This window comes from Antechinus flavipes, chromosome 6 (assembly GCF_016432865.1).
Source record: "Antechinus flavipes isolate AdamAnt ecotype Samford, QLD, Australia chromosome 6, AdamAnt_v2, whole genome shotgun sequence".
Lineage (NCBI taxonomy): Eukaryota > Metazoa > Chordata > Mammalia > Dasyuromorphia > Dasyuridae > Antechinus > Antechinus flavipes.
Window position 1 is genome coordinate 142,001,834 of NC_067403.1, and position 27,120 is coordinate 142,028,953.

At 34.5% G+C, this 27,120-nt stretch overlaps 1 protein-coding gene across 1 annotated transcript; it reads right to left on the reverse strand.

The window, feature by feature from the left end:
- CISD2 (CDGSH iron sulfur domain 2) lies at window positions 1-27,120 on the reverse strand. The gene is made up of 3 exons (XM_051966168.1): window positions 22,833-27,120; window positions 2,455-2,669; window positions 1-1,008 (listed from the first exon to the last, which is right to left on the reverse strand). Exons 1-3 carry the CDS (start codon window positions 22,933-22,935, stop codon window positions 919-921), a joined length of 408 nt encoding a protein of 135 aa, XP_051822128.1. The 5' UTR covers window positions 22,936-27,120; the 3' UTR covers window positions 1-918.

A 27,120-nucleotide genomic window follows, 5' to 3' on the forward strand; every position in this document is an offset into this window, starting at 1 on the left:
TTTTTTTGTAATTTCCCAATAAAATATTTATTTTAAAAAACTTTCTTGTCTTTATCAACTTCTTTAGAATTGAATTATTTTTGTGTGGTCTTACATGATAATTTTAACTTTATTTATGATCACCCACAAAATCACAAGTTGAAACTAAAAAAATCTCCAAATGTTCTTCCCTTATCCTTATCAAGCTAATAGGTCTTAATAATGCTATTATCAGATAAATTTTTATTCAAAGAAGTTCCTTTAGAAGAATCTGTAAACCAAAGAATCCTTGTTGTAATGCAAATAAGCACTCCTTAAGTTATTTGGATTTTTAAAAATCCTGTTCATCTAGCTTTCTCCAGTTGGGACCCATATTGCATTAGGATCCTTAAAGCAGAAAATCTATCTTTATCCCAGTTACTTAACATATTGCTATCTTACACTCATATAAAGATAACAAGATTGAAGAAAAATAATTTTAAAGTACAGAAGTGTTTGAAAAATATGTATTTTTACACTGCAGAAAATAAAAGGAGTTATGTAGATACTGAAAACACTATTATCATATAAATACAGATAAATAATTTTAGGAGTATTACAGAAATCTTGGGTTAACAATCTCACAGTTAAACATCAGTACCGGGAATATGATTTTATTGCTAAAACACAAAGGAACCTATAGTTTCATGATAAAAAGGCTAGTTCAGTTTTTAAGTTCTACATAAATATGATTCTTCTGAATATACAAAGTATCAAATACAAAACAGTAGTGTAGTAAGAAAACTAAATGGCAGAAACAGTGATCAAATCAACAACAGTAATTAAGACTACTAAAGATAATCTATGCCATTCAAAGGCACTTGTAGACACAAATAATTGAAAAATACAATGTAATATGAATTTATACCACAGAAGTTAAAAGTAATCAGTCCAACTCTCTTATACTTCTTTCTTCTTCAGTATTAGTGGACCAACATTATCTCCAGTTAATTCATTATGTTTATTATGTGATCCATCACAGGCAGGAAACTAGAAAAGAAAAAATTTAAAGTGTTGTACAAAACACAGGATCCAATAAATTTAAATACTGACTAAACTAAATAAAAAGCAAACTGATTTTGAAAAATGATTATCAAGTACTTTTGACCAAACTGCTTCATTTTATTTAGCACCTGACACAATAAAAAATGGTTTCTGATACTACTATAGCCTTCTTTTCTTTTTAATATTTCAAATCAAACATATGAACAATTAAGACAGTATTAGTTGAATTTTTTTTTAAATCTCAGAAGATTCACATCAGTCAAAGACAAGCTTACAGAAAGTCAATGAAAATGTCTAATTATTTTGCAGCTTTAAATTAAAAACTATTTTGAAGCATATTTAATGTGGATCCAACCAAACACCATGCATTTATTAAACTTCTATCATCTGACAGTCACTGTCCAAATAACAAAAGGGCATGATGTTGACTTGAGTGAACTCTGTAATCACTCTGAAACTGTGTTTCCCTTTTGATCTGTAAAATTAACACTGAAACTGTTTTCCCTTTTGATCTTGGAGTCTCAGGCTCTCCTGGGAAAGCACATCTCCCTAGACAAGTGTCATTATTCAGTTAGAAATCTTGGTCAAAAAGCACCCCATTGATCTTTTGAGGATGCCAGATCCTTTCAGGAAATTCCAATTAGAGATCTGGGCTGGATATTGATAAGCATCTAGGCCTGGGACTTTGGATTTCTTTTGAACCTGAAACATGAGCCTCAAGATTCCTTTTTAAAGGACAGTTTCTGAACTCATTCTTTGAAGAAGGTCCAAAGCAGCTCTGCCTCTTTGGCATAGTGGCCAGGACCCTGCCCACTGATAAGGCATTGTCTTCTCAGTGCCAACCTCCATTTCCTTAATAGGACTTTGCTACTAAAGAAGTCAGTCTCTTAGCAAAACTGGCTTCCTATCCAACAATCAACTTCCATTTTTGCCAATCAATATTTCGGATTTCATGAATTCTTTCACGAAGAACCTGCATTGACTAAAAGGGAACTTCCATAATTTTCTGCACTGCCACTAACCTCATCAATGTCAACTAGAAGTAATACTGATGACTTCAAACAAACCATTTCCTTATTCATATGAATTTTAGAAATATACATATTTAAAAGTGACAGAAAATGTTATTTAGATATTCTAAGACAAAATTTTAGTTTAACTCTTATTTAAACTAAAAAATTCAGCTTAAATTTTGATTCTGAACAAAGTATAGCAATTACATAAATTTTTACTGAAAATGGCCCATCTTTCCCACTGCTCTATTTTTCAAGAGTGTACCTATATAAAACATAAATATATACATAATGAGAAATTTTAAAACATCATGAGAAATCTTACAACATGTGGAAAGAATCTTACCTGTGATTTAGGGAAGTAAAAATGCTATAACTGGAAAGAATTCTCATGTTTATATATAATTAGGCATCTTACCGTCTTAGAACGCCAACATCTACAGTAAGCAGCTTTAGTGAGACACAAATCTTCAATGTTTATTTCATTCACTACTTTTGGATTTTCCTTCTGAATCTTGAGATTAATCAAACTATCTTTTTGTTGTTTCTTCTTTGGGAGGAATGGACGAACTGCAAGGTAACCTAGCAGTGCAAGTACACCCAGGAATGGTAATAAACGAAGCCATTCTGAAACTAAAAACATACAAATTTATTAAGATTTGCAGTGTTCTATCTTTAAAAGTAAATTGTAAACTATTGCATAATTAATAAAACCATATCCCCCACACTTAGGATTTTATTTTAACGGATCATTGTATTCATCCATCACTGTAACTTAAGGTTGAATAACAACATCATAATGAGTTCTAAAGCAAGGTCACTTGTAACTAATGACATTCTGATGTTCTTAGGTAAAAAGGAAGCCCATTAAATATGATTATAAAAGAATCCACATTTTTTATCACCAGTATGATACTAAACCAAATCTATCCAAAAGCATAAGCATTCTCCATTTCTAAAATAATGAGTTTTTATTGGTCTTTTATTATTTACCATCCTAGTTTTCTTCAGTATCTTTTCTCTTGCCTAAGGACCATCCTATGTAACAAACAGTATTTTATAAAGGAAAAAAAAAAAGGAAAAGGGGAAAAATTAAGCACAACCTATCAACATATGGAAACTCTAAATATGTGCAATATGTGAACATGTCTGAGCTTTTTACTTACACAAAGGCATGAACTAGGGATGTCTTTTCAAATTTCTTTATTCCAGTTATGCTTTATAATTTTACTACATTCACATTTGGTTTTTGATATGTGATTTTCTGTTGTAATGTTTGTATGTATTATTTTCTTGGCTCTGCATATGTTATTTTTCATCAGTTCATGTAGATTTTTTCATTCTTTTCTGTATTCATCACATTAATAATTTCTTCCAGTCTATGTTCCATTACATTCACATGCCATACTATGTTTAACTGTTCCCCACTTAATGGATATCTACTTTGTTTCCACACAAAAAGCACTATAATAAATATTTTGGTGTATAGGGGTTTTTTGGCTTCCTTGTGGTACAAGTCCAGTAATGGACTCTCTAGGTCAAAGTGTATGGACATTTTAATTAATCATGTAAAACATAATACTGAACTGCATTCCAAAGTGATTTTACCAATTCATAATCCTACCAACAAAGCATTATTTCAATAAATCCACAAACCCACCAAAATTTGCTTGCCATTTTTTGTCATCTTCACCAATTTGCAGGGTACCAGGTGAAACCTCAGGGTTGTTTTGACCTGCATTTCTCTTATTATTAATGATATGGAAGATTCTTTCCAATGATTGTGAATTCAATAGTTTACAATTCTTCTGAGAATTATTCTTACATATCCTGTGACTATTTATATATTAAAGAATGGCTATTGGTCTTAAATGCTTAATTGTTCATTTCCCTAGATAATGAATGTTGTTATTCTATCAAGTTTCTCAACTTGATTGGCATAGCATTAAAAGCATAAATTAACCTTGGTAGTAATTGTGTTTTATGACATTAACATAACCCCATGACAAGCAATTAATATTCTTTGATTTATAATTTAATCCATACAAGTCTTTGTTGCTGATAGACTGATTCCCAGATACTTTATGTATTTTGTAGTTATTAGCAATGGGATTTATTATTGTATTATTGCTTCATGGATCTTACTATACATAATTTGAAATACTGTTGATTTTTGAAGGTTTATTTTATAGCCTGCAACTCCGCTGAGCTATTATCTTGATTAGCATTTTTGCTAATTTCCTAGAATTTTTCAAAGATTCTATCACACCATCAGCAAATAAGGCTAGTTTTATCTCCTCTTTACGATCTTTGTTTTTTAATTTATTTTACTTGTCTAATTGCTGTTGCTAACATTTAATAATGAGGAGAATTGGCATTCTTGCTTCACTCTAATTCAATGAAAAAACTGACAATGTACATGATACACTGCTTTTGATGCTTCATTTTGGCTTTGGGCATTGATTTTTATGATGTTAAAAAAGATCTCACTATGCCCATACTTTGTAGGACTTCTAGAATTAATTCATATTGTACTCTGTCAAAGGCTTTTTCTAAATTACTGAGATAATCATGTGGCTTGAAATGTTTGGGTTTTTTATTATGAGTATGTTGATTATTTTCCTAATGAACTATCCTCACAGAAGAAATCCTACTTAGTCACAATGAAACAGCTTTTGGATAAATTACTATAATCTATGTGAAAAGATTTTGCTTAAAATTATCAAACTGATTAACGTTAATATACAGTCCCTTGGTTTAGGTATTAGGACATATCTCATTAAAAAAAAGTTTGATAGGGGTGCTTTCTTGCTCAATTTTAAAAAATAATTTGTATATTATGCGTTACTGTTTTTAAAATAGAATTCTTGAGCAAATTCATCAAGATAAAGAATTGGGCTTTATTATTATTATTATTATTATTACTTTTATTTGGTAGTTCCATTATACTTAGTTCTATTTCCTTTCCTGAATTTAGGTTAAAATCTCTTCCTGGTCTTCTGAGAGTATTTTCTATTTTTGAAGGTTCACATGTAGCTTTTTTTGCATTGTCAGTTGTTAGCATATAATACATTCTGGTTACTTTTCTTAAAATTTTTTTTTTCTTCTGGTTTTACTGTGATTTTACCTTGATATAATTTGATATTTTGTTGATTTGATTTTCTTCTCTCTTCTAAAAAATCAGATTAGCTAAAGGTTTATCAATTTATTATCTTTTCTAGAACTAATTTTTAGTTTTATTTCTATGGTTTTATTGGTTTCAAGTTTGTTTCTCCTCTAATTTTTAACATCTCCTCTGCTTTGCTTATTTTGGGTTTATTGATGGATTTCTAATTTTTTTAAAATGCATAATCAGTTCTTCAGTCCTCTCTTTTTTTATTTTATCAATGTATAGAGAGATAGCATTTCCTATGCTGAGGACAGGCTTTGGTTATATTCCAGAAATTTTGGCATTTTTTTCATCATCACTTTTTCATATATACTGTTTCTATGATTTATTCTTTGACCCACTCATTATTTAAGATTTCATTGTTAAGTTCCCCATTTGAATTATTATGTTTGTGGTTCCTGAACCAAAGACTGGTTATTATGTTCTGGTCACTAAAGGATAAACTCACTATTTTTGTTTCTATATTTGTTTACAACATCTCTGTGCCCTAAAATGTGGTCATTTTTTGCAAAAATTCATTCATTAATGGTATTTCCTCCTAAACCTGTTCTCAACTACTTCTTCCCTGCAGTTTCTCTTGTTCCTAAAAGAGAGGAGTCATTTTTACTTTATATAGCACTTGAGCAAGGCACAGTACATGCTCCTCTCTACCCTCCTTCCTTTTCTCCTTCTATTCACTCTTTCATTAATTTAGTTCTGCAAAAACTATTGATTCACCTTAGCAGGGTGTGGTGAGATTCAAGCCATAATGCTCAAAGGCCTGCCTCTTCACTATAATCTCATCTGACTTCTACCACCATCCTATCTCTTCCTACACTTTCACAAAGAAATCTCTTAATGTTCTCTCTCTTTTCACCCTGCTGCTGTTCTTGGCTACTACATTCATTTCTGATGTTGGCAATATTCATAATGGGAATAATCACTTCAGGATTGATTTTCTTTCTAAAAATGCCTCTCTATTAAAGAAAATTCATCTTTTTTCATTTATCATTAAGCTAAGATTTGAAAAGTAAATCACCTTGAGATATATCCTGAGTTCCAATGCTTTTTGGAATACATTGTCTCATTCCCTCCTATATTCTCTGGTAAATGTAAAAGTCTTGTGCTATTTGAATTTCCCTTCCTTTGTATTTGAAGGTCATTTTTCTGGGTACTTGCAGAATTTGTTATTTCTTACTGGGATTGTTAAATTTAACCACTACAATATGTCTTGGAGTTTGTGGCTCTCAGTTGTTTCTGGTCCCCCATCTCCCACACTCAGAAATCTATAAATTCTTTCAACTGGCACTTTGTTTTTTTGTGTTGATTAGTTCTGAACACAATTCAACAATTTTCTTGTAATATTTCTTGCATTTTGGTGTTCAGGCTCTGTGATCTGAATAAAAATTATAGGTTCTTCTGGGAAAACTAACATCCTTAAGTTGTCATTAAATATCCAGTCTTTGAAATTACATTTTCCTTGTATGGAAAACATGAATATGAGAGAGAGAAAGAGAAAGAGAGAGAGAGAATTTATTTTATCTTCTTCTGGACTATCCTTTACTTCTATGTTATTCTAAGTTATTTCATTTCTTTGACGAGACTTGCCACCATGGATTCAAAATTTTTCTATTCTACCCATTATATAGGCAATTTACATTCAGGTCATAAATTCTGCTTTCATAATTCTTAATTCTCTTTCAAACCATTCAGAAATGTTGTGTAGTTTAATACTCTATTCAAAACACACAAAATCCTCTATTTTGTTTGATACTGGATGGTTTTCTTTTGTTTTACAGTATTTTATTCATAAATGCCTCAACTCATTTACTAGATATAGAGAGCATATTTCCTTTTGCAGTTCATGTCTCTGTTAATTTATCTGCTTGTGCTCAAGGTCTTTGATTCTTCTTTTCCCCTGACCACTTTGATAATTTCAATCTTTCCCTCCATATATCCTCTATTTTTTTTTCCTGGTTCCTTTCCCTTAGGCTTAGTCGAATGCCATAAAGTTCTCTACATCTGTTATGTTCTCTACATACACAATATCCTGCCATGTTCTCACTGTTCCTCAGGTTTCTGGCCCAGCAATATACAGCACTAACACTTTCTGCCACCCTAGTCTGTGCACATTTCTGCCATTTGGAATTTGGATTTCTATGGTACTTAGAAGAGGGAGGAATGAGTGTGTAGAGTTGAGTCCTATCCAAATATGCCCATTCCCTATGGTTCTCTGCCTTTTTGCCAATCTCTGTGGCAGCATGCTGCTGTGCTGGCCATCAATAATTTCTTTCTCTGGCTTCTGTTACTTGGATTTTCCAGACCTCCATGTGTTTCTCAGAATAATAACTGGGCCTGCTGATCCCTAATCCCTCATCCTCTCACTATATATTTATTTAGAATGACACATTAAGTTCCTACTATCCTCCCAGCAATTGAACATCATATCCCCATCTCTTTTCATTCCAAAAATTCCCCATGACACAAAAGAAGTCCTATTTTCAACTGTCATTAGCCAATCTTAGCTAGGTTATAGCCTATTAGCTTTTCCACTTAATATAGGTAAATCTTAATTTTAGCCTTTTATGTATCCATATGTCCCATCAATATCTAAGTGCAATTTCTCCAAAGTGAAAAGGTGAAGTTAAGAATCTTTTTAATCTTTTGGATAGGAGTTCTAAATCTTTTTTCTGTCATAATTTCTCTGACAGTCTCATGAAGCTTCTGGGTTTCCTTTTAAAATAATGTTTTAAATAACTGAAAGAATTGCTAAAATCCAATTTGTTGATATAGTAATGTCTGACTCTATATGACCCTCTGGATTTTTGTCCATGGGGTTTTCTTGGCAAAAATATTAGAGTGGTTATGGAATATTATTGCTCTGTAAGGAATGACCAGCAGGATGAATACAGAGAGGCTTGGAGAGACCTACATGGACTGATGCTAAGTGAGATGAGCAGAACCAGGAGATCATTATACACTTCGACAACGATATTGTATGAGGATGTATTCTGACGGAAGTGGATTTCTCTGACAAAGAGACTTAACTGAGTTTTATTGGAGAAATGATGGACAGAAACAGCTACACCCAAAGAAGGAATACTGGGAAATGAATGTGAACTATTTGCATTTTTGATTTTCTTCCCGAGTTATTTTTACCTTCTGAATCCAATTCTCCCTGTGCAGCGGGAGAACTATTCGGTTCTGCAAATATGTATTGTATCTAGGATATACTGCAACATATTTAACATATATAGGACTGCTTGCCATCTTGGGGGGGGGGGGAGGAGGGAGGGAGGTGAAAAAAACGAAACATAAGTGATTGCAAGGGATAATGTCGTGTAAAAATTATCCTGGCATGGATTCTGTCAATACAAAGTTATTATTAAATAAAATAAAATTAAAAAAAAAAAAAAAAAGAGCTAACCTTTCCTTTTCAGAAAGGTGGAAAAGCCTATCTTACCACTGTCTTATTGATGATATCCCCTGCAGATTTTGGATAGAGTAGGATTTATTAGTGCAAATTAACCTATTTTCATTGGGAATTTTGAGAATGTTTGAGTTTGAATTATATATAATTCTTTCCTTTAAAAACCAGAGTTATTTATTTCTAATGAAGGTAATATGATTTATAATAACTTTTACTTCTATATGTGAATAAATGCATTAATTTTTTTTAATCCCCCCCCCCAAAAAAAAATATTAGAGTGGCTTGCCATTTCCTTCTCCAATGTGTGCTTGTTTTCAGATGAGGAGCTGAGGCAAATATAGGGGTTAAGTGACTTGCATAGGCCACAGAGCTAGCCAGTATATGAGGCTGAATTTGAACTCAGAAAAGGCATGGTACTCTATTCAACATACCAATTAGTGGCCTGTTAAAATTCAGTTAAAAGACAGTAAAAATGTTTTCCCCCATCCAAATTCATACACTCTGAAAATTATCCTTTTGGATAGTTTGATAGTTTGAATATGTTATATAATTTGGTATATTTTGCAATTATCTAGAGATATTATATATAGCAGAATGTAATTTTATTTAATTAGGGAATTAACTGATATGCTGTTTGGATTTATATAATGATATATTTTGCTAGAAAGTGGGCTGACCTTGTTTTTGGTTTATAAAATCATGTCTCACCTCTCATTACACTTCCCCAGCTGTAATGTTCTCTTCTCTAAAATATAATCATTCTCTGAGAGCAGGTTTCTTTGGGGGGGGCTGCTGGAGGCAGCCTTTGTTTCAGTTCTGATCAATAATCACCTCAAATGTAGCCAGGAGTTAAAATCCAAATCCTTTATTGTCTCCTTTAAAATAGCCTGGTTAGTTTTCTTAGAGACTTATCTCTCTCCTTGATTCTGAGAGCTCTTACCACTTGTCCTTTGCCTCTGCCAGCTTCAGCCTTTAGCTCAACTCTCAATCCAAAGCCTCCAGCCAGCACAAAGGTGAAAGTTGGAATGAATCTGTCTTGCCTCCGAGAGTGGGCTTGTGGGCTTCTGACTTGTGAATCTCCTATAAGTCTCTAGTGGGTTTCTGACTTGTGAATCTCCCAAAGTCAGTAGTTGAAGTTTCTAGTTTATAAATGCTCTCTAAAGGTGTGAACTCTAATGTGTGAACTAATGTGTAAACTCTGTTAAAGGTGTGAACTCTAAAGATGTGAACTAAGTAAGCATTGTCTCTATTATTCCAGTGACTTAGTACCTTGTTTCAAGTTCTGGCCCATAACACCCAGCCTCTAACAGAACTTGGCAAAAACCTGGAAAATCTCAAATTCTTCATGGAGAGGTAGGAGAGAAACAATTAAAATGCCTTCTGTTCTGCAGTGGATCACAAAGAAAAAGTTGGTCAAAAGCATTAAGGAGTTAGATTCTATAAAAGCATCACAAACATTTATACATTAAATAAACGTTTATGGGCTGGTCCAAGAACCTAACCACTGTGTATGGTATCATTATATGGAACCCCCAAAGTTATATCAAAGAAACAATGAACATAGGGCAACTATAAGTCAGAGACTACCTCTATTGGTTTCAGCAGATTACCTCACCAACTTTTTTTAAAAATATTTTATTTTATTTAATAATAATTTTATATTGACAGAATCCATGCGAGGGTAATTTTTTTTACAACATTATCCCTTGCACTCACTTCTGTACCGATTTTTCCCCTCCTTCCCTCCCCCCCCCACATGGCAAGCAGTCCTATATATGTTAGATATGTTGCAGTATATCCTAAATACAATATATGTTTGCAGAACCGAACAGTTCTCTTGTTGAACAGGGACAATTGGATTCAGAAGGTATTTTTCTTTGTCAAAGAAATCTACTTCCATCAGAATACATCCTCATACCATAACATTGTCGAAGTGTATAATGATCTCCTGGTTCTGCTCATTTCACTCAGCATCAGTTCATGTAAGTCTCTCCAAGCCTCTCTGTATTCATCCTGCTGGTCATTTCTTACAGAACAATAATATTCCATAACATTTTAATATACCACAATTTACCGAACCATTCTCCAATTGATGGGCATCCATTCAATTTCCAGTTTCTAGCCACTACAAACAGGGCTGCCACTAACATTTTGGCACATACAGGTCCCTTTCCCTTCTTTAGTATATTTTTGGGGTATAAGCCCAATAATAACACTGCTGGATCAAAGGGTATGCATAGTTTGATAACTTTTTGGGCATAATTCCAGATTGCTCTCCAGAATGGTTGGATTCGTTCACAACTCCACCAACAATGCATCAGTGTCCCAGTTTTCCCGCATCCCCTCCAGCATTCATCATTATTTTTTCCTGTCATCTTGGCCAATCTGACAGGGTGTAGTGGTATCTCAGAATTGTCTTAATTTGCATTTCTCTGATCAATAGTGATTTGGAACACTTTCATATGAGTGGTAATAGTTTCAATTTCATCATCTGAAAATTGTCTATTCATATCCTTTGACCATTTATCAATTGGAGAATGGCTTGATTTCTTATAAATTAGAGTCAATTCTCTATATATTTTGAAAATGAGACCTTTATCAGAATCTTTAACTGTGAAGATGTTTTCCCATTTGTTGCTTCCCTTCTAATCTTGTTTGCATTAGTTTTGTTTGTACAAAGGCCTTTTAATTTGATATAATCAAAAATTTCTATTTTGTGATCAGTAATGATCTCTAATTCATCTTTGGTCACAAATTTCTTTCTCCTCCACAAGTCTGAGAGATAAACTATCCTATGTTCCTCTAATTTATTTATAATCTCATTCTTTATGCCTAGGTCATGGACTCATTTTGATCTTATCTTGGTATATGGTGTTAAGTGTGGGTCCATGCCTAACTTCTGCCATACTAATTTCCAGTTATCCCAGCAGTTTTTATCAAATAATGAATTCTTATCCCAAAAGTTAGGATCTTTGTGTTTGTCAAACACTAGATTGCTATAGTTGACTATTCTGTCTTGTGAACCTAACCTTTTCCACTGATCCACTAATCTATTTCTTAGCCAATACCAAATGGTTTTGGTGACTGCTGCTTTATAATATAATTTTAGATCAGGTACAGCTAGGCCACCTTCATTTGATTTTTTTTTCATTAATTCCCTTGAGATTCTCGACTTTTTATTATTCCATATGAATTTTGTTGTTATTTTTTCTAGATCATTAAAATATTTTCTTGGAAGTCTGATTGGTATAGCACTAAATAAATAGATTAGTTTAGGGAGTATTGTCATCTTTATTATATTCGCTTGGCCTATCCAAGAGCACTTAATATTTTTCCAATTATTTAAGTCTGACTTTATTTGTGTGGAAACTTTTTTGTAATTTTGCTCATATAATTCCTGACTTTTCTTTGGTAAATAGATTCCCAAATATTTTATGCTATCAACAGTTATTTTGAATGGAATTTCTCTTTGTATCTCTTGCTGTTGGATTTTGTTGGTGATGTATAAAAATGCTGAGGATTTATAAGGATTTATTTTGTATCCTGCTACTTTGCTAAAATTATGAATTATTTCTAATAGCTTTTTAGTAGAATCTCTGGGGTTCTCTAGGTATACCATCATATCATCTGCCCTCACCAACTTTTCTAAGAAAATAAGCTCACTCTTTTTCTCCCCTACTCCACACCTCAAAAACTACTCACATTCTTCAACAGTCCTTTGTTTCTACCCGAAGACAATGTGGTCTTTTCTCCTTGACACGTTGAAACCTTTTCTACTTTTAATCTAGATGCTGTTACCTTTGCTTTCTTTTGAGAACTTACCCCTTTTGCTCATTTATTCTCTCTGTCCTTCTCACCCAATCTCTTGACATCTACTTAAATATGCTGAGATCTTACAAATTCCCTCAGGCTACCATCCTACATCTTTTCCCAAGTCCTCATAAAAACTATCAACACAGGGGAAAGGGGCCCACATGTGCAAAAATGTTTGTGGCAGCCCTTTTTTTGTAGTGGCTAGAAACTGGAAAGGGAATGGATGCCCATAAATTGGAGAATGGCTGAATAAATTATGGTATATGAATGTTATGGAATATTATTGTTCTGTAAGAAATGACCAGCAGGATGATTTCAAAAAGGCATGGAGAGACTTACATGAATTGATGCTAAGTGAAATAAGCAGAACCAGGAGATCATTATATAGGGCAACAACAAGACTATACAATGATCAATTCTGATGGATATGGTTCTCTCCAACAATGAGTTGATTCAAACCAGTTCCAATTGTTTGATAATGAAGAAAGCTATCTACATCCAGAGAAGGACTATGGGAATTCAGTTTGGACCACAATATAGCATTTTCATTCTTTCTGTTATTGTTTGCTTGCATTTTTGTTTTCCTTCTCAGGTTTTTTCCTTTCTAGATCTGATTTTTCTTGTGTAGCAAGATAATTGTATAAAAATGTATATGTATATTGGATTTAACATATAACTTAACATATTTAACATGTATTAGACTATCTGCCATCTAGGGGAGGGGCTGGGAGGAAAGAGGGGAAAATTTTGAACAGAAGATTTTGAAAGGGTCAATATTGAAAAATTACCTATGCATATATTTTGTAAATAAAAAGATATAATAATTAAAAAAAGAAAAAAAAACTATCAACACTTGTCTCTGCTATTTCACTACTTGTTTCTTGATCTCTTCTGTTATCTCTGCTGAACCTAGTCTCCAACAATCACAAAATGTTTTCAACTACTTAATTCTAAGATCACTGGCTAATTCTTATTCTCCTTAATCCTTTATTACTTTCTGGTGGTAGAGTATATAGAACATTGGACTTTCAATAAATAAAACCTAAATTCGAATTTGGCCTTATTAACTGTGTGAGCCTAGGCAAGTCACTTTATAATTCCTATTACTTGCTATGTAGATAACTCCAAATCTATGCATTCAATTCTAATTTCTTTCCTTAACTTCAGTTCTGCATCTACAACTGCTTTCTGGATAGCGCTACTTGGATGTCCAATTGTCACTTCAAAATCAACTTGTGCAAAACAGAATGTATTTTATTCCACGGAAAGCCCATCTCTTCTTCAAGCAATCCTATTTTTATTGAGGATAGCACCATCTTTACAGTAATCCAGGTTGCTAATCTCAAAGCCTTCTTTGACTCAGTTTTCCTCTCCTTTACCCCATTATCCAATTCCTTGTAAATCAGGTTTTTTTAACTCCCAGATTACTTTTCTTTTTTTTTCCTCTATTCACATGACTATCACTTAATTCAGGCCCAAAGTTTCAGTAGCCTCTTAATTTGTCACTTTGTCTTTTATATCTTTTCTATCCAACCTGTCCTGCACAAAGCTGTTTAAAAGAAAAAAAAAAAAAAAAAAACAACCTTCATAAGGCCCCTTCCTGATCATGTGACAACCCTGCTTATAAACCTTCAGTAAATCACTACTGCTTTCAGAATTAAATATAACCCACATACATAGTTTGACATTTAAGACTCTCTATAATTTGGTTCCAATCTATTTTTATTTCATATAACCGCTTTTCACACTGTACACCTTCCCATCCAACTGGCCTACTAATTTATCTCTAAACTTAACATTCTATATTTTATCTTAATGGATTTAGCACATGTATATGTATATACATGTATATAAGCACATTGCTTGTCTGCCTTTCTCATACTTCTATTCCCTTCTTAGGCACAATAATATTCCGTCACAATCATATACCACAATTTGTTTAGCCATTCCTCTATTGAAGGGCATCCCCTCAATTTCTAATTTTTTTGTCAGCAGAAAAGAGCAGCTATATATATTTGTGTGTGTGTGTGTGTGTGTGTGTGTGTGTGTGTTCTTTTTCTTTTTGTTTTTTAATCTCTTTAATCTACAGACTAAATAGTGCTACAGCTAGATCAAAGGGTTTGCATGGTTTTATAGCCCTTTGGGCATAGTACCAAATTGCTGTACAAAATGGTTACACAATTCCAACAGTGCATTAATGTCTCATTTTCCCCACATCCCCTTTACTGTTTGTCATTTTTGTTTTCTGTCCTATTAGCCAATGTAATAGGTTTGAAGTAGTACCTCAGAATTGTTTTAATTTGCATTTTTCCAATCTCTAGTACTAAAGTTAGAATATTTTTCCATATGGTTATAGATAGCTTTGATTATTTCATCTGAAAACTATTCATATCTTTTGATCATTTATCAACTGGGGAATGGCTCTCATATTTATAAATTTGATTTAGTAATCTACATGTTTCAAAAATGAGTCCTCTATCAGAGAAACTTCAATTTTTTTTTACCAGTTACAATTGCTAACTATATCTCCATTTTCTATCCACCCAATTTATTCTATTATCTCTCCTTTCACCCAGTTCCTCCTCAAAAGTGTTTTGCCTCTGACTACCATCTACCTCCAGTCTTATCCCCTCCCCCTCTTACTTTCTTGTAGGGCAAGATAGATTTCTATACCCAATTGAGTATGAGATAATTTATCCCATTTTGTCTCTGCCTTTCCCCAGTACATTCCTCTCACCCCTTAAATTTATCTTTTTAGATATCATCCCTTCATATTCAATTCACACTTGTACCCCTTCATATATATATTCCTTCTAACTGCTTTAATAATGAGAAAGTTCTTATGAGTTACAAGTATCATCTTCCCACATAGGAATGTAAACAATTTAACTATATTAAGTTCCTTATGATTTCCCTTTCCATCCTTCTTGAATCTTTGTATTTAAAAGTCAAATTTTCTATTTAGCTCTGGTCTTTTCATAAAGAATGCTTGTAAAATTCTCTATCTCACTGAAGGCTAATACTCAGTTTTGCTGGACAGGTGATTATTGGTTGTAATTCTAGCTCCTTTGCTCTCTGGAATATCATAAGCCCTCTGATCCTTTAACATAAAAATTGCTAAATCTTGTGTTATGGTTCTAAGATACTTGAATTGTTTCTTTTTGACTGCTTACAATATTTTCTCCTTAATCTGGAAGCTCTGAAACCTGGCTATAATATTCCTGATAATTTTCATTTTGTGATCTCCTTCAGGAGTTAATCAGTTGGATCCCCTCAACTTCGACTTTACCCTCTTGATCTAGAACATAGAGGCAGTTTTCTCCAACAATTTATTGAAAATTGATGTCCTGGTTCTTATTTTGATCATGGCTTTCAAGTAGTCCACTAATTACTAAATTCTCTCCCCCAGATCTAAGTTCCTGATCAGTGTTTTTTTCCAGTGAGATATTTCACATCATCATCTATTTTCATTCTTTTTTGTTTTATTGTTTCTTGATTTCTCATAGTTAGCTTACATTTGCTCTATTCCAATTTTTAAGGAATTATTTTCTTCAGTAAGTTTTTGTTCCTCTCTTTCCATTTAGTCAATTTTGCTTTTTAGTCATTCTTCTCTTCACTGGCTTTTTATAACCTCTTCACTATTTGGCCTAGTCTTTTAAGATGTTATTTTTGTATATGTGTCCTTTACCAAATTGTAGACTGATTTTTCAGGATTTTCTTGCATCATTTCCATTTCTCTTCCCAATTCTTCTTTTACAAACTCTCTTATTTGATTTTCAAAATTCTTTTAGAGCTCTTCCATAGCCTAACAGCAATTCATATTTTTCTTTGGGACTCTGGATAATAGGAGCTTTGAATTTATCTTCTAAGTATGTGTTATGATCTTTCTTGTCACCCAAGTAACTTCCTATGGTCAGACTTTTTTCTGTTTACTCATTTCCCCAGATTATTTCTTGACTTTTAACTCTTCGCTCAAGTAGAACTCTACTTCCAGGGTAGAGGATACAATGTTCCAAGCTTTAGGGGTTCTGTGCAGCTATTTTTGAGATAGTTCTATGGACCTGTAAGTTCTCAATTTTTCCCAAAGTAATATGATCTAAGGAGAGGTTATGTTTATTATTCTCCTGGACTGTGGTCTGGCCTGTGAGCGACTGCAAGCACTCTTTTCTGCCCTGGAACTGTGGCTGGAAGCTCTTGTATGCTAGTGCTCCTCTTTGCACTGGGACTAAGACTCAGGATTGCCACCCAGATCCAAGTAAAGACAATGCAAGAATACTGCTCCTGGTGCCTGATCATCTCCTTCTGTCATGTTGTCTGATCCCCTTATTGTGTTTATGGATTAAGAAGCCTGGAAACTGCCACTGCTGTCACTTATTCAGTCACCCAAAAGCCTGCTACTGGTTTGGTGTGGTCAGGACTGTGTTAACAAGGCTTGTGATAGATTGCACTCCACTCTCACTCTGGTGCAATAGACCTTTTCTGCAAATCTTCTAAGTTGCCTTAGTCTAGAAAACTGTTGCACTATCCTCTTGTGAGTTTGACACTCTATAATTTGTTAAGAGTCATTATTTAAAGGTATTTAGATGGATTTTGGGAAAGCTCAAGAGAGTTCCTGATTTTACTCCACCATCTTCCATGGGAAGTCTTTAAACAAAACTTAAGGACCACTTTTCAGATGTTTTAGTTATAGATAGGGAATAGTTTTCCAAATACTAGTCCAAATGGATTAGATTATCACTGAAGTTCCTTTGAATTCTGATACTCTATAATTGCAAAATTGAAAGAAAAATAATGAAATCAGAAACATCATGTTTAGGGAGGAAAAAATAAAGATAAATTATGGATAATGTTAAGTTTGTGGGTTTTAGATTTGCTTAGCTTTTGTTGGAACCAATTTCATTAGGGCAGGGAACTATCAAGCAACATGTAACTCTGATAAGTAAACAAACCCCTTTTACTAATGTACATCAGCAACTATTCAACAGTTCTTAGTCTTAAAAAGTTGCATTAGAAGATCAGGTCACTTGCTCAGGATCACAAATCTAATTGCGCCCAAGAGACTGGACTTTAAAACATCTTGACTTCAAAGTTGATTCTTATATACTACACAATGTTCACTCTATGAGTGCAAGATAAAAGTCAGATGTCCAGGTACTGATGTCTTAAAACCAGCTAGAGATAGAGCTTTTAAATTTAGAGAAGAGGGGGAAAAACAAAAATGCAGAGAAAAGCATAGGAATAAAGATACAGATTTAGAAGTCACTTATACTGAGATGGTATATAAAGCTGTGGGAATAAAGGAAATTATCAAAGAAGAAAGTAACGAGGAAAAGAGGCTCTTTCTGATCTCTTATTTTATCCTGGAGAACATCCACATTAAGACTTTGAGCATACAAGTCATTCTGAGTATTATAAATATCAAAATTAGCTATAAATGACACAAAGGAAAACATTATCTGCATCCAGAAAAAGAAATGAGGAATAAAAATGCACATAATTTTACACATACACACAATTTGTGTATAATAGTGGCTATCTCTAGGGTGAAAGGTGATAACAGTAAAGAGAAAAAAAGAAATTCACATGATAACTTTGTCATTTATCTAACAGGAATAGCAAATTTGTACATAGTAGATTTGCAGCTATCATCTTTTTTATTATATTGTTATAGAAATGTTTTATTCCATAAATTAAAAATAGTTATTTTTATTTAATACAAAGCTAAGAAGACAGCCCAAGAGTGTGAAGTCTCTGAAGCAACAGAATCTTAAATAAATTAGGATAATCAAATGCGGTAAAAATGAAGAAGCGAAAAATGGCCCCAGAAATTTGTGATTATGACACTATTGGTAACTATTGAGAGTATAGTTTGAGAAGAAAATAGATAATTAGTAAAAAATTGGAAACATCAGATACATAGAAAGATGGAACTGCAGGTAAATGGGATGAAAGGGCCAAGAGAAGGCTTTTTTTAGGATTGATAAGCCTAGAATATGTTTATAAGCAGATGGCAGGGAGGCAGCCGTCATAAAGAAACTGATGACTAGGGAAGAGAGAATGACTCCCAGAACAAAATTCTGGAGAAGGTGAAAGGATTAAAAAAAAAAATGTGAAAGGATATAGGAACCAAAAATGATCTAACCTTAGGGGAGTAGAGATAATTATTTGGTGCCCAGAGGAAAGGGAAATAACTGTTTGTTGGCTTAATTTAAGAATAAACAGAGAAGGAGGTGAGAGGAACGGGTTTCAAGTGAGCTACTCTCAATTAAAAGAGAAAAAATAAGTTTCACCACGAAAAGAACCAAGACTTAACACCAAATGAGCACAGTTTCTTCACCAGAAAGAAGTTAAAAAATGAGAGGACAAGAGAATTTGGATAGGCTTAACTGAGAAAACAGATGGGCTATCCAAGTGCTACACTGTTATCAATATATGTAAGAAAACAGAAGAATGCCTCACTGGCATTAAAAGTTAGGAAATTATGAGTTCAGATATTGCCGGATACTAGTTGTGCTACAAGTCATTTAACTTCTTTAGGCCTCAGTTTCATTTGTAAAATGAGGACAGCATTGGATTTGATGACCTCTAAGGTACCTCTTAGTTCTAATGATACTATGATAATGTGGATCTATGATTTCCAGAGGGGGAAAAAAAAACAACTTAGAATAAGACTTGCATAGAATTAGAATATATAGAAAGACTACAATCTACACTAACAAAGGAAGAACCTATACAGATGAAATAACATCATCTGATCACCTACCTACCTGGTTTTGACTCAATCAAATAATTCAGCACTAAATTGTCAACAGATAATTTCATTGGTTAAAACTCTTTAGTACAATACAAATAAAAAACCAAAATATGAACGTTGACAGCCCCAAGAAGTGTCACTCTATCCACGTCTGAAAAATGTGTAGGGAACTACTAGCATACCATATTAAGGTCTTAGATTGTTATTGTATCCCTGGGGACATACAGTGTCTACCTCACTTTGTGGTTCAAGGCAACAAATCTTTGCAAAGAAGCTATACTCAGTTTAACCACCATGTTTTAAAACTAGCACTATACTGGTTTCCAGCTTCTGTTAAAACCATGTTTTTAAAAGTGTTAGAGGACCTATTCAGATGACAGTTTAAAAAAATTAATATAGTTATTACTAGCAATAAATTCATTCTAGTCTTCCTGGATACAGATAAGTACTGTTTAAGTACTTAAATACACTTTGTAATCAAGAATACCAGTATGTTTACTAGGAAATGCAGCATCATGGTGAGAGAGCATGTGACTGGAAAAATACTGTGTGATGTTAACATGAGAAGAAAGGACCCATGGAAAATGTAGCAGGATTTATGTTTCTGGAACATTTTTAAAAGAATTCAATGGTGAAAAAAAATTGCTGGACAAAGTCCACTTTATTCACAAAATTTAGACCACAAAGTAACCTCCACATTGAAAAAGTTTCACAGAGGCTACACAGACTTCTAAGTCTTTGATGATACTGTACAAAAATGTTAGTAAAAACTGTCTTTTTACCAAAATTATTTTAATTTGTCTACTTGAAAATCAAAGTGGTCATAAAACGGCTATTTCCAGATACTAAACAAATGGGAAATTCAAACACTTAAGTGTTCAAGAAAGATGGAATATGATTAAGTATGTGAAAAATACAAAGATGGTGTAGCTAGGTGGCGCAGTGGATAGAGAACCAGCCCTGAAATGAGGAGGACCTGAGTTCAAATATGGCCTCAGACACTTAACACTTCCTAACTGTGTGATCCTGGGCAAGTCACTTAACCCCAATTGCCTCTGGAAAGAAAATAATAATAATAATACAAAGATGGTTATGAGAGTATGAAGAAGAAGAGATGTCAGGTTTTCATGGAAGTTAAGATTTCAACAGGCAGAAATAACAGGAGGACATCCTAGGCAAAGTGTAGAGTATTTAAGGGAACAGTACATGGCTATTTAAAGTATGTGAAAGAGAAAAATATGAAATAAGGAATTAAAGAATGGTTAGAGCCAACTTGTGGAAGTCACAGAATGCCAGGTTGTTTGAACTATATTTTGTAAAGAGAAGCAGTCAATGAAAATTTTTGAGAGCAATAGAATATCCTGGTCAATATATAGTCAGTGCATTATACTCTCCTCTTTGCAAAGATGTGACCACTTATCTGGAAAGAATGGTATTGAAGAGGGAGGGAAACTGTTCCCTTTAAGATTATCACTCTGAAACTGTGTTCCCTTATGATCTGTGATCCCTTTTGGAGTCTCCCCTCTTCCCCCCCCCCCCCCCCCCCCCCCCCCCCCGATAATTTATCTTTAGGGGATTCCAGACTCTTTGATTCAATTAGAAATTTTGGTCAAAAAGCACCTCTTTGAAGTGTTAATTCGGATAAGAGATCTGGGCAGGATACTGATAAGCATCTAGGCCTGGGAATCTTGGCTTCCGGAAGCCTCAAGACTCCTTTTAAAGGGCAGTTTCTAAACTCATTCTTTGCAGAATGTCCAAAGCAGCTTGCTCAACTGCTAGGATCCTGTTCAATGAGAATGCATTCTCTTCTCAATGTCAGCCTCTATTTACCTAATAGGACTTTGCCACTAAAGAAGTCAGTCTCTTTAGCAGAACTGGCTTCCAGGCCAACAATAAACTTTCATTTTTGCCAATTAATAATTCAGAGTTTCATGAATTCTTTCACGAACCTCTGCACTGACCACAAGAGGATTTTAATAACTGCCAGTAACCTCATCATTATGAGGATCAAATGAGATAAGATATGTAGAGTACTTTGCAGACCTTAACCATAGAAATTTCTGCCTACTATTTGTGTAAAATGTCGCACATATTATCAAATGATGTTTTTGTGTGGGCTTGTTTGAACTGCTTTTTCTTGTTTTTTTTTTTTTTTTTGGTAAATATTTTAGTTAAAAAAGATGGCTTGCTGGGTAGGGAAGAAGGAATGTATTTAGAAATGAAGGCAATATAAAACAAAAAAAGTTTTAATAAAAATTTTAAACTACCTATCCATCAGGAAAATTAATCTATTATAAATTAACTCAAGACAATACTTTACAATTTAATCAAACACTTTGAAATGAACAGACTAGTCAAGTCCTTAATTTCAATTTTTAAAAACTAAAACAAAATCAGCAAAACAAAAAACTCCTCAATATCATTTGTTACACTATAGAGGAAATATCTGAATCTAACTACTTTAAGAGAAAAACAATACTTATTAACCTATTAAAAAACTAAAGTGATCTTCAGTTTCATGACAAAAGGTTAACTTCGTGAGGTTTTTTTAAATGTTTATATAATAAACTATGCCTGGTTTTCTTTGTAATCCTGTGTATCTAGTAAATTTTAAAATACTATTTTGATAAGGAGTCTATTAGCCTGCCAAAATACATTACACCAAACGAATTAAGAATTTTTATAGTAGAAGAACCTCTCACCCACTAAATAGGAAAGTCTTCGTACTTTCATCAAAATGAAGAAAATGAATACTAGACAAAGTTTCATAGTCAGAGTTTAAAAAAAGAAAAATGTGCTAATTGAATTTCAATGTAATTGGTTTCTTTGTAATTTTGTGCATTTCTAAAGCATTTAAAAATACCACACAACTGCCACCCCCACCAAAAAAGAAAAAAAAAATCGAATTTAAGAATCCTTCCACCTGAGTCACTCAGTTCCATTCTATACTTTCACTTTTAGATTCACTTTTAGATGCAGGATTGTACGGAGTTCGGAATTACTCCCATACTACAGCCAATGAAAATCATTCTAGTTGAACCTTTTTTTAGTGGTGTACCTTTTTAACCTTAAATTATATAAGTCAACGGTTAGCCAAGGGCCAGCGGAAAGGGGAGGGGCATGCAAATCCTTGGGGGCAGCTTAAGTCAGTGAAGAGCCAGCACCCAAAGGTCCCACAAGGGGGAAACTTGGTTTGCGTCAGAGTGGGCAAGCGCTTAATAGATGTAATTCAAAGTGTCAAAAGCAACGCCCCTTTCACGAAAGACTGCCGCAAAGGGAACGCGTAGGTAGCTCTTTAAGAACTTCGTCAACGCTTGGGGAAAGGGAGCCCCACAGGGTGACCCCGGCTCAGAGTGTAGAGGTCTAAGAAAACATAGGCTCTATAGGCAATGACGCAGCAAAACGCGCAGGCGCAAGAGTCCTAAATCATTCCACCCTCCCTCCACTTTTCAGCGCTCTACGGCAAGTCACATGGTCTCGCGAAGAAAGCCCGCCCCCGAGCGTGCCCCATTCCCTCTTCCCCTTCCATCTGTGTGCAGGTCAATTGTTAGTAGGGACAAAGCCTATGTTCAAAAATTAAGACAGTTATTCTCCACGTTTCCCTCCCCTCATATAGATGATACACACACATAGTCCTCCAGTTTTTTTTACCTGTGAGCCGGGCGAACCCAGTAATGCTCTCCGGGACTGGAAGACGTTTGAGGTAGGCTGGGAGCTGCACCTTTACGATGCGGGCCACACTCTCCAGCACCATTCTGTTTCCAAACAGCGTACGTTCTGCTTTCGGAGGGGACCCTGACTGCTACTGCGCCTGCGCCGCGATCCAGGACGCTTTCAGTCGCCGGGCTGAATTCGGCTCGATTATCTCGGGGAGGCGGATCGGTGGTAGGCCCGCAGCTAAGGAGCGGTTATCTGCCGGGTGCTGATTGGTGGAACGGCTAATGACGTAGGAGGAACAAACGTGAGCCGCGGGCTGAGAAGTTGCAAATTGGGCCTACCTTTTAGGGAGTTCAACTTTGTGGAAACCTGGAAGCTAAAAGGAGAACGTGCGCGCATATGCTTAAGTGTGGGCGTACCCGGGATCCGCTTAGCTTTTTTTGTCTCGACTTATCTTTTTCCGCGGGGCAAGTGTAGACCGGCGTCCGGGACCAGAGTCACTACCTGGCCCTGAAAATGAGAATTGACTGAGGCCAAATTATTTGGTCCACGTCACCTTCTGTTTTCCCCTATACACCCAGTTACCGGACCAGGAAGCTAACAGTTTTTGTTTTTGTTTTTGTTTTTTTTTTCATCTCAGAAACGGCAGAGGAAATACTCCCTGTTATCAGAGCTCCTCCAAGTCAAGCCAATAAACACTTATTAAGCGCATACTGTGCATGCGCAGAGCAATAGCCAATAATTAGGATTTATATAGCATTTTGCAAAGCATTTGATGTTTGTTAAATATCATTTGAACCTCAAAACAACACTATGAGGAGGGTAATGGTATCCTCTGTATTTTACAGATAGGGTAACAGGCCAAAAGTTTAAGTGATTTGCCCAGAGTCCCTCAGCTACTAAGAGTTTTGAGGTGGGATTTGAACTCTCTTACCTATTCTGAGCCTAACACACTTTTTTTGGACACTTACCAAGACTCCCTGTCCTCAAGAAGCAACAGTCTAATAGGGGAAGACTATACTAAAAACTGTATACAAATAATACAATTATAAAAATGCAGGGTAAATTGGAAATCACTTGAGGGAAGCTTTCTTGCAGAAGATGACACTTTAGTTGGAAATGAAGCTAGGCTAGAAAGTGTAGTTGACATTTCTCAAAATCTGTTTTCCAGAAAACCACCTCATAGTTCCATATTGTCTGAGAGATGCAGAGGATAAAAGGTCGGATGGAGTTTATTATTTTTTAAAATCATTTAATTTGGTAGAACAAAATTCTTCTTTTATAAGCTGGGCTTCATCAAGAAGTCTTCTATATATATGTTAAAATCATAAAGAACAGATGTTTATTCAATAGAGTAAGTTTGTTCAATTTTCTTCTAATTATCAGTACCAAGATTATAAAAGGAAACTATGATGGTCAAACATGTTGGCTACTCATGCAATTAATACAGAGTCCAAATGGAGGTTATTTTCTATCGATGATAAACTTTCCCAGATTCTTCTGTTTGTAGATCACATGTTCAGAAATTCCTCAAGCATTTTATCATTGTGATCATTAATGTATCTATTATCCATTGACAACAAGCTTTTATTAAGCATCTGTCATATGTAAAACATTGGTGAATGGGGATACAAGGAAAAATGAAAAAAACATTTCTTTGTTGGAAAATTTATTACACTTCTACTAATATATCTCAGATTAAACTGTATATGAAGCAATGAATAGGACCCAGATGAACAGAAAAAAAGAGCAGGCTGTGTGGCATTTGAAAAATTGTACCACGTTTTCAATGACTCCAAATTTTTCCTTGAAACAGAATTACTACAGTCATTAAGGATGCAAAATTGTTGAATACCCAAAAGACAATCAAGAAACATGTTCAACATAGTAACTTAGTACCATTTAATTCCATACAAAAAGCAACATAAAAGATAATTTGAGATGGGTGACTACTGAAGTCAGAGTTAGAGATAATAAGTGGATACCTTGTGTGCTGTATTATAATTCTTGCAATGTCAAGGGACTTAATGGAAGTCCATCAAGTGTGAATTTTGTCAGGCATGATAATATGTACTCAAGTACCCAAGAAAAGAACTAAGGTTTAGAGGATCTGCACTCAGCATTAGTGCATGAACTGTTTACAGCTGATGCAATCATGGATTCTTGAAATATGAAGAACACTGTGCATTGTATAAAGTGTTTAATAAATTATTTTTATGGTCATGCTTAAGTGATGGAGGAGGTGTTAAGGATATAGGACTTGCCAGGTATGTTAGAATTGCTGGAGTCTAATTAGGGCTAGCTCAAAAATACTGTCATTATGGTCTTAAAAAATAAAGAGACCAAAAAACCAAAAACAAAACAAAAGGAGATAATGGCTTGTTGAAAAGAAGGAAGCATTCTGGGGACGGAAGGGGTTTCTTCATCAAATTCAGTATCTCAAGCCCCCAAATTAGGACTTTCTCTTAGTAAAGGTCCCTGAGCAATGATACCTAGATTTGAACTTCAACATGCTCCAAATCACTAATGGAGAAATAATAAAGTAACTGAGATTCCATTTCATTCCTATTAGATTGGCAAAAACAAAAGAACATGTTGTAGATGCTGCTATGGGAAAAAAGGCACATTTTGTAACTAACACTCTAAATGACTAATGATGCATTGATGATGTAGTAGTAGATTGATACAGACATTCTGGAAAGCAAATTGGAACTACGTCCACAAAGTCACCAAACTGTTTATTCCATTTGATCCACCAATACCACTATTAGCTATATATCCCCCCAAAACTAAAGGAAGTGAAAAAAGATCCATATCTACAAAAATATTTACAGCAGCTATTTTTGTGGTAGGAAAAAACTGGAAATGAAGGGAATAGCCCTCAATTAAGGTATGGTTTATAAATGAAGTGGAATATTGTTGTGCCGTAAGAAATGACAAAATGAACCATTTGAGAGGAGACTGGGAAAACCTGTATGGGGTGATGCAAAATAAAGCTAAACTAGAAGAATAGTTTATACAATGTTGGAATCCTTACTAACTGCTAACTAATTAGAGTTGATCTAATCTTACAAGAAGATGTTTTGGCCAGAACCTGAAACAAGGTACTAAGTAGAACTAATTAAGACAAGGCTTGTGTTCACACCTTTACTCATTGGAGTCCACAAGTATGCTAGCTTCACAAAGTACACTTTCTAACTTCAAGGGAGTCCACACCTCCCTTAAAGCTCATTGGGCCAGAGAGCACTATGGGAGAAAACCCATAATCCCATTCTCTCAGAAGAGGCAGATAAAAGGCCAGCGATGAAGGATCTATGGCAGAATACATTTTTTCCTCTTGGCTGGCTGATCGCGCTGGACTCCAGAGGAGCGACTCTGGTGCAGAGAACACTTTGACAGATTTCAGTGGAGCTACGCCAGAAGCCCTCTCTCCACGGCAAGTTGATGGCTGGGACATTCTCTGTATTGGTTGGAGGCTGAAGAAAGCAGAGGCAGAGGCTGAAGGACAGAACCTTTGGATTTGGAGACATCCGAAGGGCTCTAAGCCTCTAAATCGGCTGTGCTTTGAGAAGAACAAGTACTCCAACATTTGAACTCTAACAATACAATAACAATATTATAAATAAAAGCAACTTCAAAAAACTTTAGAATTCTGACCAACATAATAACAAAACATGATTCCAAAGGACTGATAATGAAATATCCTGACAGATAATAAGATTCAGAATACAGTAAGAGACAAATCTTTTTGGATATAGCCAATGAAGGAATTTGCTTAGCTTGACTATGCATATTTATTACAAGAGGGTTTTTTTTTTTTCATTTTTGGGTGGTGGTGGTGGAACAGAATAAATGCTTGTTAATTGTTAATTTTTAGATGTAAACTTTAAAGATCTTAAGTCAGCCTATCAACCCACAAATTCACTACTTTAAAAAAAAATGTTTAATGTTTGGGAATTGTCTTTCTTTAAAACAACAATAACAAAATCCTGTGACAGCTAAGCGTCTCTGTTCCATTTCTTCACATACACATAGCCCTGACTTATAATAAAAACAGTTAAACAGAGTGACAATTTATATAACATTCCACACCTATAGTCTATTCCCTTTGTATCAGTAAAAGGGAAGTGTTTCATCATTAGTCTTTTGGAATTAAGATTAATATTGACCTAAGTTTTGCTGTCTTTTAGTTTTATTTTACTGTGATTATTTATCTGTATTGTTTCTATAATTCTGGTTTCTTCAGTCTCTGTCCATTTTAAAAGACTGCAAGTTTCTCTGA